Consider the following 19974-nt stretch of genomic DNA (forward strand, 5'->3'; position numbering starts at 1 on the left):
AAGCCAGTGCTTTTTACAAGTGTGAACTATTTATCTATGAATGTGTGACTTTTGTTGTTGATTTGCCATTCCTGAACCATTGAAAGAAGTGAATGCACCTTCGACAAAGAAACCTGGATTTGCAGAATTAGCCTATTCTAGTGTAGCTCAGAAATCTTACCTGCATATTTTCTAGCTGATATTCTAAGTCACTTCTTTCTGTTTTCAGCAAGTCTGCACGATCCAGGGCTTCCTGAAGTCCTTGGGTCAAACGGAAGATGTGATTCTTCTGAAGATCCATTTGTTGTTGTAATTTGGCTTGCTACTCCCCATAAAACAGGACATTTCATTAGATGGAAAAGTACTTCTATTTATTTTACAGAACCATTTAAGCTGGTCTCTGGTGCGAAGAACATTTACAATATTATGTAACAGAAAAAGAACATACACCCATGGTGGAAATAAAAAATAGACACTAGTGCTGCGTGTGAAGCAGTATCAACTAAAAAAAGGCATATATTCATACCTCCCAACTTTTGAGCTTGACAAGAAAAATTTAGAATACATTTAGTGATGCGAACAATTGGTATGGTCATCAAAAAGTGGGCATTAAGATATAGGTGTGGTTTAAAGACCTACCTGCAGCAGCTTTGAGAAGAACCATACCTTGCACTGGAAGATTTATCATATTAAGGACAGAGGCAACATGCAAGAAGGTATTGTTATTTAATAAAAATGTTTATGTATTTGTTTAGCTAGGTACAACTTTTAGTACAGTCTATTTATAGACCCAAAAGCTTTTGTAAAGAATGCAGTGAAACGCTACTTACACTGCAAACACTTTGGAATAAAATATTTTGAAACCCTCATTTGACACTGACCTTTCTGCTGAGTGCTGCAACCCTGTTGAGCCTACTCACTGTATACATAGCACACATATGCCATTGTCCATTTACCCCAAAAAATATGCATTAATGACTGGGTCACAATTGGGAGTCTAACAGACATGTACAAACTTCTGCACACTAATTTTTTTTAAATGAAACTGATCAATTATTTATGCTTTTCTACATACAGCCTGCCTGACTTAAAGAACTGCAGGAGCATATAGTGTACTTAGTGTGCAGTGGTCAGGAGTATGAAATGTGCAAGTACAAGTGTATCGTACAAGATCAAGGCATGCGTAATCCACAGGGTAACAAAGGTCTTCAGTGTTTAACACTCAGAATGCAGGGGTCAGGAGTGCATATTGCACAGAGCGCATGGGTCAGGAGTGGATAACACACAGAGTGCATAAGACACAGAGTGCATAAGACACAGAGTGCATAAGACACAGAGTGCATAAGACACAGAGTGCATAAGACACAGAATGCAGGGATTAGGAGTACATATAGCACAGAGTGCAGGGATTAGGAGAGTGTGATACACAAACTTCAGGGTCAGAAGTGCATAATGCACAGAGTACAGGTGTTAGGCGTATATAACACAAAAGTTAGTGTACAATCACCAACCCCCCCCACCCAAATACAGATCTCCCCCACAGTCCCAATTTCCCACAGTACAGACCACCTCTACAGTAAAGACTCCTTTCCCAGCTACAACATAATACACACTCTACCTCCCAAATAGTACCCCCATCCAGTGCAGACCCTCCTTTATCCCCACCAGTACAAAGCTTCACCCCTTTCCCACCAGTACAGACTCCCCTTTCTGCTGTACAAACCTCCTCCCTCTCAACCAGTACATACATGCCCCTCCAATACATACCTCCTACCTCCAGTACAGCCCCCCTCCCTCCCCAACAGTACAGATCTCTCTTCTCCATTACCAGTACAGACAAATCTCCCTTTTACCTTACTCAACTGATGCAATGGAGAAATGCAGTGGCAGCAGGAATTCAGCTGTACAGTGTGACTGGAGCTGAGGAAGAGCTTCCCTCAGCTTTACATATGAATAACACAGTGAAGCTTGATCATATATAAATCCTGCAGTCCACTTTCCACTTATTCTTATGAATGAATACTAGGGGCAGAGCCTTTGCTGAACACAGCCCCTGTACAGAGGACAGTAAAGTAGACTGATAGTCAAGAACTGTTGGGAGGCATGTATATCTGTTTGTTTTGCCAATTCAAAGCAGGATTGCTCCATCTGAAGACTTTACTAGTGTAAAAATAATTTAAGGGCCCTCCCACACAAATATTTACTCTGAATCCAGACTAAACCACATTGTATGTCTATGAACAAATGTAAGTCCATTTGCATTCACTTATACCCGAAAAAAAGACAGAAAGGGTTTTCCCTTTTTTGAGGACACAGAGTGCCTTGAAAAAGTATTCATGTCCTTTGAAATTGTCCACATTGGGTGTTCGCCAAATAGCGAAATATTCAGGGCGTCAGCGGCACATTCAAAAGCTGGGGAACACCCTTTAAAAGTCTATGGGAAAAATTTTTTTTTAAGGCTTATATGCTTGGTATTGTCGTAAAAAGTGCTTGGGGATCTGGGTCCTGCCCCAGGGGACATGTATCAATGCAAAAAAAGTTTTAAAAATGGGCGTTTTTTCGGGAGCAGTGATGTCAATAATGCGTAAGTGAAACAATAAAAGTGAAATATTCCTTTAAATTTCGTACCTGGGGGGTGTCTATAGTATGCCTGTAAAGTGGCACTTTTCCGTGTTTAGAACATTCCCTGCACAAAATGACATTTTTAAAGGAAAAAAAGTAATTTAAAACTACTCGCAGCTATAATGAATTGTCGGTCCCAGCAATAGAGATAAAAGAAGTAATTGGAAAAAAATGGCATGGGATCCCCCCAGTCCATTAGAGTTAGGTATGAATATTAACGGGAACCCCAAACCAAAATTAAAAAAAAAATAAAATAAAAAAAAAATGGTGTGGGGGGCCTCCCTCAAAATTCATACCAAACCCTTCAGATCTTTTATGGATTTTAAGGGGAGCCCCACACCAAAATAAAAAAAAAAAATAAAAAAAAATGGCGTGGGGTTCCTCCAAAAATCTATACCAGACCGTAACGCAACCTGGCAGGCCACAGGAAAAGAGGGGGATGAGCGCCCCCCCCCCCCCTGAACCGTACCAGGCCACATGTCCTCAACATGGGGAGGGTGCTTTGGGGTAGCCCCCCAAAGCACCTTCTCCCCATGTCGATGGGGACAAGGGCCTCATCCCCACAACCCTTGCCTGGTGGTTGTTGGGGTCTGCGGGTGTGGGGCTTATAGGAATCTGGAAGCCCTCGTTACAAGGGGACCCCCAGATCCCGACCTCACCCCCTGTGTGAAATGGTAACGGGGTATAAATGTACCCCTACCATTTCACAGAAAAAGTGCAAAAATTTTAAAAATGACATGACATGGCTTGGAACAAGTCCTTTATTAAAAAAATAAAAATGTCCCACAAAGTCGTCGTCTTCTTCTCTTGCTCCAAAGGACGAAAAAAAATAAAAATAAAAAAATAAAACGCGACCGACCTGCCTCCATGGGAGGCTCCCACTGTATGACGCATCTTCGCTTTGACAGTTCTTTTATAACTGAGGTCGGGGCCACACCGTGACGTTCCCAGGTGACCCCACCCCCGATGCACAGGGACTTCTCTATGGCTTCCCCGTAGCGTTAGAGGGGGCGGGCCATCCTTTTACATAAAGGGGTGGCCCTGCCCCCCTTGGAAATTTTTGGCCTAAAAGCAAACGCTATATGTGACGGAAAACTAACACTGCATATCACTCTGAGCACACCAGCCCCAATGTGAAACATGGTGGTGGCAGCATCATGCTGTGGAGATGTTTTTTTCTTCAGCAGAGGCAGGGAAGCTGGTCAGAGTTGATGGGATGATGGATGAAGCTAAATACAGGGAAATCTTACAAGAAAAACTGTTCAGATCTGCAAAAGTCTTGAGACTGGGGTGGAAGTTCACCTTCCAGCAGGACAACTACCCTAAACATACAGCCAGAGCTACAATAGAATGGTTTAGATCAAAGCATATTCATGTGTTAGAATGTCCCAGCCAAAGTCCAGACCTAAATCCAGTTGGGAATCTGTGGCACGACTTGAAACTTTGCTGTTAACAGATGCTCTCCATCCAATCTGACAGAGCTTGAGCTATTTTGCAAAGAGGAATGGGGAAAAATGTCACTCTGTAGATGTGCAAAGCTGGTAGACACATACCCAAAAAGACTTTCAGCTGTAATTGCAGTGAAAGGTGGTTCTACAAAATATTAACTCAGGGGGACTGAATACAAATGCACACCACACTTTTCACATATTTGTAAAAAGGTGTGAAAACCATTTATCATTTTCCTTCCACTTCTCAACAATGTGCCACTTTGCGTTTGTCCATCACATAAAATTCCAATGAAATACAATTATGTTTTTGATTGTAACATGACAAAATTTGGAAAATGTCAAGGGGTAAAGAATACTTTTTTCAAGGCACTATAAATGGATGCAAATTGAGGTCATCTATTTTAGGCAAGAAACATTTTTTTTCTTATACTTTTATCCACCTATAACAATTTTCTTCAATATAAATAAATAAATAAAATGATGTATTCTGAAACTGAACTGAACTGAAGATGGATGCAAGTGATAATGCTCTTGCGAAAGGAAGTGCCTCTCACCCTGGTGACAAGCATTGTAGGCACTGTCGCCATTATTCTTTAATAATCATTTCTCCTTACAGAAGAGGAGTAACATACCTCTTCCAAAAGCCTCTGCTTAAGTTCTCGCTCAGTCTCCAATTTTTGTTGTAAGCTTCGTGCATTCATTTCCAGCATTGTATGCTTCTTCTCCAAATCATTCAGCTACACAAGCAGAAAAAAATTCATAAAAATAAAAAAAAAAAAGAACAAGGGTGCTAGCCCAAAGAGCTTATATTTCCCACCAAATGCATACCCCGAACTGACTGACCTTATCAGACAAACTTTCTGTCTTGAGTTTCTGATCTTTTAATGCCTGCTGAAGTGCCAAAATTTCTGCTTTGTGTTCCTTGACTGCCAGCTCCACCATCTGGCGAGACTCAGTACTACGTTGATCAGCTCGTACTCTAGATGAAAAACTATGATATATTACCCATATCATAGGATTCTGCATATGAACAATAAAATTCAATAATAACATAATACATTCACCTTCTCATCAGATTAAACATTATTAGGAACAGTTCATATTCACCTTTTGCACCAGAGCCTTTGGAAACTTTAAACCTGAAAAGCCAAGCTCTGTTACAGTGCTGACTTTTTTTAATTTCTTTCCATTTGATCATAAAGGTCAGTGGTTTCAAACTGTAGTACATTTACTACTAGTGGTATACTTGGTGACCTTGGGGGGGTGTTAAAAAAAAATAAAAACACCACCAGAGCCCATAAATAATGGATAGAGCTCACACAAGAGGACAGCTCAGGTATAGTTCTTCCTTTATCAGAACAAAAAATATGAGCATTGCAATGGCTAATTTGTATTAAAAAATTAGCCCAAGGGCTTTAATTTTATCCCACTTTTATTTTCTTGATGAATCACTGACCTGAACATCCATATAATAGGTCACTGTAAAGGTGGCCATACATTATACAATTTCCTTATTCAATTTCCTTTAGATTTACGGTCAACTATGTAGTGGAAGGGCCTGCCTGATTGCATACAAATTGAAAGTATTTAGGTTTGATCTCATATCATATGGTTTTGGTAAATCTAAAAGAAAATTGTATAATGTATGGCCAGCCTAAGTACCGAAGAAGCAAAGAAGACAGTTCTGTATAGTGCACCTTTAAATACATACCAGCAGCAATGGTCACTCCATTTTTTTCCTAACAGGTTTTTTTTTTTAATCCCCTCCAGTAATTAAAGTGACCTTGTCGCCAGAGGGCCACTTGTAACGGAAGCCTGGGATGTAAAAGGAGTTCATGTATACTTCTCTTTTCAACAGCCTACATCTTCAGATGCAGCCACTTTACTGCTTCCTGGACACTGGAGATATTTCCCACCTCCAGGCCTTCGAATACCTGTTCCTCCCACAGGCTCATACACCCGGTAGTGAAAGCGTAAGGAATCCTAGCGTGTGGTGAAGGGAGCAGGTATCTGTTACACCACCAAGGATGTTAATGAAATTTCTTTGCTGCCACCTGAAGCACACAATGGAAATCACTGTGGTATCCAGAGAAGAGCTCTTTGGGGGGAGATGGAAGATTTGACTGGTGGCTGCTGAGTGTTTGCCAATCAAATAGAGAGCATAATCAACTCTTTCAAGGGTCAGCGCTGTAGCTGTGTTATGACATGGAATTGAAAGGATGTAAACAATCCCAAGGCCTCAGTTTGTTGTGCGTTACTCATGCCCCTTGTCAGACACATGTATAAGTGGACCCTACCATCACAATGAGGGCTTATCAGGGCCATGGTGATAGTAGCAAATAGAAGAAATGTACCCTCACCACACATGCAGTCAGGCTGCACATATGTACATAAATAATTAAAATTAATGAGCTGCAACAGTGTTTAATGTGCTTCCTATTTACAATTATTGGTAGCGTCCTTTTTCTGTCAGTTTCTAAGTGCTTGCAGCTTTTAGCCTAGACATATATATTTGTAATCAACATAGTCCCATCTTTTTTCTTTAACCTGTTTGCAATGGCCCTTCTGTACAATCCCACGCCAGCCGATGAATATATAGCTACTGACTTGGAAAATGCCTAATATGTAGAAATCTAAATCATACATACTGGTTTATCAACAATACAGTGCTGGCATACGTATGAAAACTTACATATATTTGAGTAACCTGTTCTAGGCATAACTGGAAAGAAAAAATTAGTGGAAATAATTGGAATATTAATAATACAAAATATGTTATGCATTAAACTAAACTGCCTTTTTCTCCGCTTATTATAAAAAAATATTCATGGTATTTTTAAAAACAATTTACCAAACGATGGCCTCATATATGCATAAAAGTTCGTTTTTTTTACGCAAAGAGGATACTAAGTAAAACAGGCGCATAACAAAACTTCAAAATGAGGTCGGATCACAAAAGTTTTTATTATCCTTGAAAGGGTCAAAGGCAGAAAATCCATTTCAGGCTGGAGAAAAGAGCTGCCCAATAAATGTATTAAGAACATAAGCAGATATCTTAGAAGATCGACACGTTTTAAAGCTGAAGTCCAGGCTAAACAGTTCTAGTCTATATAGAAGAACAATGTTCTTACTTCAAAGTGGTTATAAACCCAGATAGTTTGCCACATCTTCAACATGAGCCACATCAGCAATTAATTGATAATGTAAACATTAAAAAAAATTAAATCCCAGATAAAGCTTCATTCTGGGTCATGTGACTTTTTTTCTTCTTCCTCTCTACATGGTCTTGGGTGGGGCTAGGCTGAAGCATGTCACATGGTGTCATAACATCACTTCAGCCTTTTCAAGACCCTGAAGCCTGCCGGTGGGACAGCTCAGATGCTTGAGTGACAGCTTCCCTGTGCTCTGCATCATCAGCCTAATCAGGCTGAAATGACATCACCAGGTCAAGTGAGCCGCAGGGGGCTTAACCCAGGCCACAACCCAGGCCATGCTGATATAGGAGGATTACTCAGTAATCCATGAGTAGAAACAGCTTACTGAACAGAAGAACGGAAGCAAGTGCATTATTTGCAGCAGTACACCCAACCCCCCCCCCCCCCACCAATACTTACCTGAGCCCCATCTCTACCCAGCAATGTTGAAGGAGAGACTCGGTTGCCCGAGACTCTTTCTCCTCATTGGCTGAGAGAGCAGCAGAGCGCCATTCGTTCCCGGTGCTGTCAAAGTCAGTGAGCCAATGAGAAGAGAGAGGGGCAGAGCCTAACTGCGGCTCCATGTTTGAATGGACACACGTAGCTGCGGCTCGGCTCGGGTGCCCCGTAGCAAAAGATCAGTGAAAAATGTAGCGCTAAAAACATAAAACAAAACAATACATTGAACAATATATCAAGTATTGTGTGTAAATAATAAAAACTTTATGATAAAAATCAATCTCAAATATAATGAATATAAAACAGAACATGTATATAATGAGTAGAAACACAGGTGAGAAAGTCCCAAAGGAGAAACAATCCTATGGTAAACATATATGGAGTCCACCACAAAAAGTTGTTGCTCAGAAGTGGGGTACAAAGGCCTCAGCAGGCATGTAGAGAATCAGGGATAGTGTGTCCTCCACCCAAGATAAGGGGTATACACTTTTATTGGAAATAGTGGACTCGAACGTCAGTGACGAGTCAATCAAGCGAGGATAGCTCAATCAGCAGATTAACAAAACGATCCAGAGAATCCAAAGAGCTCCAAGCTCCTTCTGATGAGTTTTTTGGCTTTCCAGTCTGGCTGCTTAACATCGGAGTTTCAGTCTCACGGTTAACTGCATGATTCCCTGGATTCGTTCTTGGAGCTCTTTGGATTCCCTTGATCATGCTATCCTCGCTTGATTGACTTGTTGTCGGTGACATTCGAGTCCACTATTTCCGGTAAGAGTCTATACCCCTTTTCTCGGGTGAAGGACACGCTATTCCTGATGCTCTTCATGCCTGCTGAGGCCTTTGTACCCCACTTCTGAGCTACAACTTTTCATGGTGGACTCCATACATGTTTACTATAGGATTGTTTCACCTTTGGGACTTTCACACCTGTGTTTCTACTCCTTATATACATGTTCCATTTTATATTCATTATATTTGAGATAGATTTTTATCAAAAAGTTCTTATTATTTACACACAATACTTGATATAATTGATTGTACAATGTTTATTGTTTTATATTTTTAGCGCTACATTTTTCACTGATCTTTTGCATTGAATTTTTGTCACATTCTTATGTAGAAACTGTTCATTCTTCTTCACTAATTGAGTAGTTTCAAGACAGCTGTAGAGCCAAAGAAGATCCAAGAAGAGGAGAATCTGGGCTGCTCTATGCAAAACCTCTACACGGAGCAGGTAAGTATAACATGTTTGTTATTTTATAAGAAGATATTTTATTAGAAAAATATTTTAGATCCACCGTTACCATTTGTCATCTGCTTGCAAAGTTTTATGTTCATATCATAGTACAGACTTACTTTAACTGTTTAAAGCTAAAAAAATAAAAATAAAATAGGATTTTTTTGCATTCACCAAAAACTCCTTTCCTTGGTGTCCACTGAGGGACATAGGAAGTGTTAAAGCGGAGGTCCACCCTAAAGTGGACCTTCCGCTCATTGGAATCCCCCCCCCCTCCAGCGCCACAATTGGTACCTTTCAGGGGGGAGGGGGGTGCAGGTACCTGTACAGTACAGGTATCTGCACCCACTTCCGGCGTAGATTCTGCAGAAGGTACGCCCCTTTCCGCAGAATCTACGCCCCTTTCTGAAAGTCCCCCTCTGCCTGCTGGGAAACACACGGATCCCAGAGACAGCGGGGACCATCCTTATTGCGCAGCGTGACTCGCGCATGCGCAGTAGGGAACCGGGAAATGAACCCGAAAGTCTCCACTTCCTGATTCCCATACCCAAGATGGCGGCGGCAGCACCCGAGAGACGATCGAGAGATCGGCTTCGAGTGCCAACATCGCGGGAGCGCTGGGCGGGTAAGTGTCACTATTTTAAAAGTCAGCAGCTGCAGTATTTGTAGCTGCTGGCTTTTAAAAAAAAAAAAAATGGACTTCCGCTTTAAAGAGAAACTAAACTCCAATTTTTTTTCCCAATACTTTATTTTTGCAAGAAAAACATATGGAAAATAAAGAAAATGCAAAAATGTAAAACTCTAAAAGCGTATCAAACAAGGGAAGGTCCAATTCACATAAATCAGTATTCTTGTAATCTCAGCAAATAATCTGAGGAGTCTCCGTATCCCACATGTCAAATATTTCCCCCGTGTAATTAGGACTGCTAGGAGTTAGGGAAGACCCATGGGGGGGGGTAAGGTAAGGATCAGGGTAAATTTCCATCTACCCAAACCGCTTCCAGGCCGGAGATTTTGCCCAGTTTCCTGGTGTTTAGAGAGGGTACATTAGATTAGTCCCGCAGGACTAATCACGCATATTCCTCCGAGTATACAAATTCACGCAAATCACTAATACTAATCACGCATATTCCTCTGAGTATACAAATTCGTGCCAATAAAACCATCTTCTAGAAAATTTCTCGTTGAGGCCCTTTTTTGTGGCTACCAAATCTTCCATCGCATGAATGTAAGCGACCTTTTTCAGCCAGGCGACAATCGATGGAGGCTGTGTCTGCTTCCAGTACAGCGGAATGCATCCCTTCGCGGCTGTGATCAAGAGAGGCAGAATGGACTTTCTAGATGCTTTACTTGGTATATCGCGGTGGTGCAAGAGGAAAAACGTGGGATCTTTCGGTAAGGTTCTATCTGTGAATTTGCGGACGATACGATGGACTTCATTCCAGTAGGGCTCCAGAAGCCGACTGCAGACACACTCAGATCAATGGGAATTGTAGTATACATTTAGAGCATGTGACCAGAAATAACGGCACTGCTCACTCTACACTAGTAGCTGTGAGGTGTATAAGTGGAGGAGAGGGAGCATGCACAAGACAAAAAAGAAGCCTGAAAACAAGGCTAAGAGACTTTTTAAAATAAAACAAAAAAAAAAGCCAGGTATACTTAAATTTTTTTAGAATGATTGATTTAAAAAAACTTGCATTAAAGGATAAGTTCACCTACAAAAACAATAATAAATGCATATGGAGGGTGCAATGCAGGGCTCTTGCAGTTGGTAAGTGTAAGCCGTTTGCTCGTACACGCAGGCAGTTACACACTGACAAACAGAATCAATGAACTACCAAGAGCGCTCAACAGCGCTCTGGTAGTTCCATTCAGGACTAGAATCCGACAGCTACAAAGGCGGACGGTAGTTTCCCATTCACAGAACTCAGGGGAATGAGTAACGTGGCCAGCTGGGTGGAGCACTGTATACTCATGTCTTATTAAAATTGGGACAGCAGGCGTGGGGAGGAGATCTATGGTCTGCTGTCACAGCGGGGACTTGGGGGGGATGCGGGGGCAGCTGCCGCACTAACATGTTACACCCTAAATACGGGTGTAACATTTTATAAAAGGCGAACTTATCCTTTAAAAAGTGGATGTAAACCCGATTCATGAAATTTGACCTAAACACATATTTGTAATGATTACTTATCTTTCGCCAAAGCCCTAAGTCCTGTGTCTTTCTGCTGTTTCATCCTCTGTTATCAGAATAACTTCTGACAAGTTCTCAGACAACTGAGATAAAACTAGCCTGAAATTTGTGTCGGGTGGATGCTATAAATAAATTAGCAGAGAGCTTTTCTTGTCACAGCACAGCTCTGAACATTCCTTCCTTTCTCTGCGTTTGTGGTGGTGGTGGTGGGGGGGGGGTCTTTCCTCCAACCAGCTGTCACACAGTGTATGCCTCCTACTGCTGAATGAGGAAGTAAAGATTCTAACACCATGTTAGAATTCCAAAGAAAATAGCAGGCTGAAGACAGCATATATGCATGTAAAACTTATGTAGGAAGATTTGTTTCATCCCTGTGTATCATCTGAGGCTGTTCACTTCACTGGGTATAAGAGAGGGCTTACATCCACTTTAAACATTTGGTTGATACTAAAGCCTTAAGAAGAATTGCACATTGTCAAAAGAAAAACAAAAAAAAAACTGTACATCAGTCCAGAATAACCCCTCCTACTACTAGCATGCCTCAGTTTTGTACACAGAGGGGTGTCCCTCAACAGACTCCAAGAAAAGGATTTTATAGCACGTTTATCAATCCTATTTTCTTTCTTGTCCACTGAGGGACACAAAGTCTTTATCTTAAGGACACCAGAAAGCAGTCCAACTGATGTGGTGGGCAACGCAGCAAATAAATGTGAAAAGTCCTAAGCAAACAACAAAGAAGGGGGACTGCCTGCAGCTTAAAGTGGAAGTAAACCCTTCTATCGTTTTCAGTCAAGGAAGCTGCCATCTTGACCTCTAATGATTCTTCAACTGCCATAATGCTGCACATGTGATCAGTTATGAAACCAGCCATTGGATGGTTTGAAAGTTTGGTTGAGAGCACAACCAATGTGAAAGTTAGCATTTCCGGCATGCCGGGAATGTAAGTGTTTTTTGAAACTGGGTTTACTACCACTTTAAAGACCGCACTAACAGACTCTACGTCCAAAGTTGGCATTAGATTAGGCCAAAATGTCAACCAGCCAAAACTTAAACATGTAAACAGAAGACAGGTATGAGCCTACAAATCTGGTAAAGATTGGCTTGGTGCCAAAAAGCCCAAGAAGCACTCACAGTTCTAGTAGACTGCACCCTAACAGGGTTATAATGGTCTGCCTAAAACACATACAGGTAGTAAAACGAGAAGTCAGAACACCCCTTTGGGATGCATCTGAGAGGACAATGAAGTAATCAATTTGAGAGGAGTAGTAGCTGAGAGATTCTCACAGCTGAAGGCCACGCCCAGACGATGAAGGAAAAGTTACTCTTGGTGCACAACAGCTGGACAGATTGATGGAAGAACAATGTCCTAATTAAGGTAAAATGCAGAAACAAATTTAGGAAAAAAGGAGTGCTGGGATTCAACACCATCCAAACCCTGTGCAAAACCAAAAAGGAGTGCTTTACAGGATAAGGCTGCCAGTTCACACACCTGATGATGGCTACAAGAAAAAAAAAACACCTTGTGGGTGAGAGTAGAGAGAGGAATGTCTGTAATGGGTTCAAATGGCCATTTCTGAAGTGCAGAGGACCATATTCAGATCCCACAGGGTCACTGGGGACTGGATGGGGGAGCCTTATATTGGACATCCCTATACTAATGTTTTAATCAAGGGTTAAGAGGCCAGAGGTCTCAGAATCAGGAGAGAAAGGGCAGAAACTTGACCCTTAATAGTGTTCAGGGTTAAACCACTAGTCAGAGACGAAGAATACTTCACAGTGTGTTCCTTAGGTTTCTTCTGTTGAGAAACATGGGCGCTCTTGCAACAAGTAGCATCTTTAAAGGATAAGTTCACCTTTTGACAAAAAATAATAAATGCACATTTTATTCATGTAAAAAAAAATGTGCATTTATCATTTTTTGTTGCAAGAGGCTGTAAAGTATTGCACCAGTGATCAGCAGATTGCTGATGCCATGCAGGTCTCCTGCAGACCTGTCAGTGTATCTGCTTGCTCGTACTTCGTACGAGCAAGCCAATACACGCTAACAGGTATAATCAATGAACTACCACAGTGCTCACACCACCATGGTACTTCATTGAGAACTACAAGCCGAAAACCACTAAGGGTGTCAAGTCTTTTCATTTTCCAGTCACAGAACACTGAACGAGTGACAAGGCCAGGCAGAGCACTATACAGCCACATTTTTTTTTAATGTGACAGCTAGCGGGAGGAGAAAATCCCCTGCTAGCTGTCAAAGCGGGGGACCTGGGGCCGTTCCTTTCAGAACATGTTACATCCTCAATATGGAAAGACCTCGGCTAAAACAGCAGAGGACCCAGCCACACCTAACAGAACTAAAGGCTCCAAAATCAGAGGGCAACGTGACTCCAGGCTGCAGACATCAACATGATTTTAGGACGAATGAAATATGTCAAGCTTGCTAGAGCTGGCATTTGTAATTGTTTTGACTTTGTTGTAAATTGACTGGAGTCATACAAAGCAGTTTTTTTTGTTTAGTTTTTTTTTTTTTTTAACTCTACGATTGTGTATTAAATTCCTGCCAGATATACTTGAGGCGAGGTAGAAAGTCCCAGGTGCTTTGAAGCTGCAAACTTGTTCAGCTGTGCTGCTGTATAGCCCCAGAGTAACCAAAGAGCTAGGAGGAAGAACAGCAATGGCCAATTACTGTTGCTACAGATGATTACCTGGAGAACTTGTGAACGGGAGGCTGTAACAGAATCCCCATTAGAGACCTTCAGAAATGTGGTTGTGAGGTGGACAAGTATTTTTTTATTGAAATCATAGCTGTTGGAATGCCATCATCATTTACATCTGTCCTCCTAGGACAAAACTGATTCACGCTGGTAGTAGGAGCTATCCTGGGCTACAGCCCCCCCCCCCCCCATTTCTAATACTCTGGTAGGCAGCAGTATAACCTGGAACAACTTCATGTGTCACTCAATGGACATGAAAGAAATATCTTTATATAGTGCAAATATCTTTATCATAATACATTTTGAATCCTCACCTGCCCTGTTTTTCATTATCCAGCAACCTTTGCACCTCTCGAAGTCTGCATTCAAACTGAGTCTTTTCATCCTCTAATGAACTTCTCCAGCTCTCCCACTGGCGTTCCTTTTCCAGCAGCTCATCATTCAGTGCTTCCAGATCCATTACCTGTTCCTCCAACATAGTGCATGTGGTTTTTAGGGCTTCCATTGTCTGTAATTATAACACCACAAAAGACAAAATAAACAATTAAACAATAAACAAGATCTAGTAACAAAGATATCTATCGTGTGCCTCTCAAGGCTTCAAGCCAATGTCTGCTCTACTTAACCTCCCTGGCGGTATGATTCGTTCTGGTTTTAGGTGCTCAAAGCGGTACAATTATTTTGCATGGAAATTTGGCATTTTATATTATAGTCCTGTAATTCTTAGGAATAACTCTCTTAAATATGTTCAAACCAGAGTCTAGCAGACATCCCGGGTATGATAAAGTTTATAATATAATAAATAATAATAAAAATTATTCAATAATGTAATCAAATCCAAAAACACAGAAATTTGCTCATTTACAGAATTGTCGCTGTCATTATATTTAGTGTTTGATGACGAATTTCCCCACAAATCGCTATCGCTCAATTCTGCAAGTGATTCTAATTTATTATCGCTGTTTTCTAGCTGGTCTAAAATCACTTTTGACATAAAGGGACACTTTTTGGTTGCTATGGGCAATCTCCAAATTCCAGGCAGAAAAATCAGTTTTTATAATATAAAAGTGCATGCAGGGCACTGCACAGACCACTAAGGACAAAGGGGGTGTTGTAATTTTTTTTATACAGTACTGTAATCTGTAAGATTACAGTACTGTGTGTGTTTTGTGTGTTTTTACTTTTTTGAATTTGGCACCGATCTCCGCTCCCGTGCGCCGTAACGTCGCAGGGAACGGAGCTTGGCGGCACTCGGGCACTGCGTGAATCGAGTGGAGGACAGCTCGATCACACAGTGCGGAGGACATCGCTGGATCCAGGGGACAAGGTAAGTAACTTCTCCCTGTGTCCTCCCTGTATCCAGCGATGCAATCCCGAGTCTGGCTCAGGGGTTACTGTTTATGGTACTGAAATCCCAGCCCGAGCCAGACTCGGGATTACCGCTAGGGAGGTTAATCAACTACCACAAACATACATATATATATGTTAAAGAAAAAGATCCATAAGCCGCACATCATGAAGCAGACCCATGTGCATGGGTTGAGATGAATGGCAGCCTCAGCCCAGACTCAAACCAGAAACACCCCCACACATTTAACTCTGCCCCTTGGAGCTTAAAGTGATTGTAAAGTCTTGTTTTGTTTTCTATTAAAAGAACAAACACGTTAAACTTACTTGCTCTGTGCAGTGGTTTTGCACAGGGCAGCCTGGATCCTCCTCTTCTCGGGTCTCTGGCTGGAGCTCCTGGCCCCTCCTTCCTGTTGAGTACCCCCACCACATGCAGCCTGCTATAGGGGCACCCCGAGCTGCAGCTCCATGTATGCATTCAGACACGGAGCCAAGGTTCGGCACCAGTTTGATTGACAGCAGCAGGAGCCAATAGCACCACTGCTGTCTCTCAGACAATCAGGAGGGAGAGTCCTGGACATCCCTGGATAGAGAGGAGACTCAGGTAAGTATTAGGGGGCTAATAAAATGCATGAAGTTAAAAAAACTACTGCCTTTACAATCACTTTAAAGTGTTTGTTAAACCCAAAAAATGAATAAATTTGCAATCCTGGTCCTTTGAAGCAGATATAACAGCATAGTACTGTGTAATCTGCCCCCCTCTAAACTGTAAAAAAAAATCTGGCTGAATCTGCCACTGTGCTGACCAAGAAAATTAGGGCTTCTGAGCCCTGACCACTGTGGTCAGTGTACGTCCCTCCGTCATCCGCAGCCCTGCTCTCAGCCCCTCACCCCCTCCTCCCTGCAACTATTCCCTTCACAGGGTGCTGCTATTTTAGTTTAAAGTGGTAACAATCAATGTTATTTATGTTATGTGTATACTTTATTGGATACATTTGAGTTGAGTGTGTGTATCATTAGCATATTCACTGAGTATTTAGAGCGGCTCATTCTACACTGTTTGGTAAGATTTTTGCAGAATATTGGAATGCATTAAAAAGGGATCAACTCTAGGGATAAAGCGATAATTATCCCACTCTACAAGACTCTGGTCCGGCCTCACCTGGAGTATGCTTGTCCAGTTCTGGGCACCGATGTTGAGGAAGAATGTGCTGGAAATGGAGCGAGTACTAAAACTAATAAAAGGGACTAGTTATGTGGAAAGGTTACGAGCACTGAACATATTCTCTCTGCAGAAGAGACATTTGAGAGGGGATATGATTTCAATTTACAAATACCATACTGGTGACTCCACAATAGGGATAAAACCTTTCCGCGGACGGGAGTTTAATAAGACACGTGGCCACTCATTAAAATGAGAAGAAAAGAGGTTTAACCTTAAACTGTGTAGAGGGTTCTTTACTGTAAGGATGTGGAATTCCCTTCCACAGGCAGTGGTTTCAGCGGGGAGCATTTAAAAAAAACTATAAGATAAGCATCTGAACGACCACAACATACAGGGTTATAAAATGTAATACTGACATAAAATCACACACATAGGTTGGACTTGATGGACTTGTGTCTTTTTTTCAACCTCATCAACTATGTAAATAACGATTTAGTGAGATCTTCAGGCCGGTCACACGACTCTCGGCTGGTTTCCATGGCTACTGCAGGAGGGGCGGAGGGGCTGAGGGGCTGAGCGGCCGTGCGATCTCCCCGGCTGACAACAGAGGGAGATCTCCGCCTCTCCGCAGAAGGCTGAGGCTGCCATTCATTTCACCCCATGCACATGGTCCTGCTCCATGAAGTTCAGCTTATGGAACTTTTCCTTTGCCATTGTTGCAGCTTCAAGCTAGAACAAGCTTCCTGTCCCTGCCTGCTCTCACAGTGGTCTAGTTAGACTTTACCGCTCTACCTGAGTGGCACCTACATTTTCTCTTTTTAGGTCACAAACAATACATCTTACAGCAATCACCTATTATTACAAACTATTAATATTGAACAGGAATTTTATAGCACCAACAGTTTGCGCATCCCTTTACGAAATTAAGGGAGACAGTACATGTATGTATCAATTCAAGGGTTTGCTTGTGATAGCTAAAAAAAAAAAATCAGATTGTAAGCTATGACACATTTGTGTTCCAGTAGCAGAATAGGCAAATTCCCTACTGCAAATAATAAATTAGGATTTTCAAAGGTGTTTTATGACAATATATTGTAGATGCAACAGAGAAGCCAAAGTCATTGAGGTTAAAAAAATCTAAAACGCCTAAAGCCAAGCAAAAGGTTATTTTTATTGCCCCTTTCTACAGCAGCACCTATTCATTTTTCGTTTCCTCTCTTGCCACTCGATTAAGCAGCCAGAAGAGAGAAAAGAAAACTCTAGTTTAAGCTTACACTGGGCTATGGACTCTCTTCCCGATAGCGCTGGGCCAATTACGAATTAGTAGCCATGTCACAGAGAAATGGGTGAATGTCACAGAAATTCAGGTGAAGGTGTTTCGTACAGTATATAAAAGAAAGTAAGGTATAATGATAGGGTGTCAAAATCAATCCTTTCGATCAAATAGAAAACAAGTACTTTGTCATAAAGAAGAAAACACAATACCTGTTTCTGACTAGTGAGCTGCATCTCCCGCTCTGTAATTTCACGTCTCAGGTGATCTACTTCACTCCGGAGTTGTATAATTTCCCCTGTGGCTCCTGAAACATCGTTCAGCTGTTTGCTCAGAAAGAAGTTTTGATCGTTTAGCTCTGCATTTTCTTCACTCATACGGTTAAGTTGGTCTTCCAGATCTGTCAGAACCTAGTGTACAAAGATAAATAAATAGGGATACAAATCTTACTTATAGAAACACTTTTCCATTTTAAAGCGGGAGTCCGCCGTTTTTTTTTTTTTTTTTTAAAAGCCAGCAGCTACAAATACTGCAGCTGCTGACTTTTAAAATAGTGACACTTACCTGTCCAGCGCGCCCGCGATGTCAGCACCCGAAGCCGATCTCTCGATCCTCTCTCGGGTGCTGCCGCCGCCATCTTGGGTATGGAAATCAGGAAGTGGAGCCTTTCGGCTTCATTTCCCGGTTCCCTATTGCGCATGCGCGAGTCGCGCTGCGCAATAAGGATGGACCCGCTGCCTCTGGGATCTGTGTGTTTCCCAGCAGGCAGCGGGGGACTTTCGGAAAGGGGCGTAATCTACGCCCCTTTCCGCAGAGAGCTATCCCGGAAGTGGGTGCAGATACCTGTACTGTACAGGTACCTGCACCCCCCTCCCCCCTGAAAGGTGCCAATTGTGGCGCCGGAGGGGAGGAGGGTTCCGATGAGCGGAAGGTCCACTTTAGGGTGGACCTCCGCTTTAAAAAGACAAAGTCGCATAAGTAGATGTGATTGTTTTCTTTGGGTGCTGTCAAAGTAGTATTCTGACACAATGGTGTTGATTTACTAAAACTGGTATCCCCAATACTGGTTCAGGAATCAAACTAGGCTGCCTAGATCTTAAATCTGTCCATTTTTAATTGCACCCTGTGACCTCGCTGAGGAGACTCGCACCTTTTTATTTGTCCTGCTGACTGTTGTCACTGAGACAAAAAGTGAGGGAAAACATTTTTAGACCTGCCACCAGAGCAAGAGGTTAGGATAAATGATCCTCTGGGGACAAATGTTTTGATGACAGCTCTTCAACCGCTTGCCACCTAGCCACAGTACATTTACTGGGAGATGGCGGCATGGGCAGGCAGGATCAACTACATTAGGGGTCAGAAATCTACGGCCAGCGGGCCGCACCCAGCCTGCCACTGCTAAATGTTCAGCCCGTCAGTACCTGTGATGAATTTACAGGCAACCGACCCGCAGGCATTTTCACCGCTGTCTTCTTCATTTGAACAAGAAAGGGGGATTTGGGACATTAAATTAGGTCGTTGACTCGTAGAGATAAATATGGTTGAATTCATGTTTTAATTATATAATATAAATTATAAATGCATAGCAATAATACAACTCATGTGAGAAAAAGTAATATCATATTGGCACACATGCACATAGAAAATAACATCATAAATTCATGGAGATTATATATGTATATATATTCAGCACATAATGATGAATGTTATAAACTCATTATCAACTTGGCAGCACAAATTGGGGTTCAATGGGATAGAAAATGATAAATTGTGTGTCTAGATATGAATCCTTATAAAGGCACATAGCTACATCCTGAATGTCTGATGCATTTCGTGTGTAAATACTTCCTCCGGGCGGATGCTCTAGGATATATGCCACAGATAGCTATGGTGTGTGGTGTATGTGGGACCAGGGTCAGATAAGTGGTCCGTCCCGGGAGCTGAGTTGGTCATAAAGCCCCATAGCCAAAGGGCGCATAGGCAGCGCCCCCAAGCACAGATTGCCAGTCTCCATAATATGTCCAGAATATTAGAAGGAAATAATGATTCCCGGTAAAGTCTTAACTGTGTGCATAAAAGCGAGGTGCTTCAATAGAGTACAGCGTCTCCTCTTCATTGGACAGCGGCGAGCGGATGGTATCACAGGGCTGGATGGGGACGGGAACTGTTGGAGTTAACTTTTCACATTAAACAGGCGATTGGTTGCTGATCCTAGCAACCAATCACCAGCCTGTTAATGTGAAAAGTTAACTTTAGCAGTTCCTGGCCCCATCCAACCCTGTGATATGGCTGATCTCTTCTCTGCTGTACACATGTGTAAGGTAGGAGAGCTCTAC

General features: G+C 42.1%; 1 protein-coding gene across 6 annotated transcripts in view; it reads right to left on the bottom strand.

Moving 5' to 3' along the window:
* Window positions 1–19974, bottom strand: part of CIT (citron rho-interacting serine/threonine kinase) — a 257696-nt gene that overhangs the window by 77130 nt on the left and 160592 nt on the right. For 5 of the 6 annotated variants that reach the window (XM_077461438.1, XM_077461435.1, XM_077461440.1 and 2 more), the window contains 5 exons: window positions 17851–18048; window positions 14168–14361; window positions 4896–5043; window positions 4685–4789; window positions 161–301 (listed from right to left, as the gene is read on the bottom strand). In XM_077461438.1, the coding sequence (XP_077317564.1) occupies window positions 161–301; window positions 4685–4789; window positions 4896–5043; window positions 14168–14361; window positions 17851–18048 (786 nt within the window). The remainder of the gene's footprint in view (window positions 1–160; window positions 302–4684; window positions 4790–4895; window positions 5044–14167; window positions 14362–17850; window positions 18049–19974) is intronic. The other variant, XM_077461436.1, reaches the window with a different exon arrangement.

The sequence above is a fragment of the Lithobates pipiens genome, unplaced genomic scaffold (assembly GCF_037356315.1).
Source record: "Lithobates pipiens isolate NorthernLeopardFrog02 unplaced genomic scaffold, aLitPip1_a1.2 Scaffold_3, whole genome shotgun sequence".
NCBI lineage: Eukaryota > Metazoa > Chordata > Amphibia > Anura > Ranidae > Lithobates > Lithobates pipiens.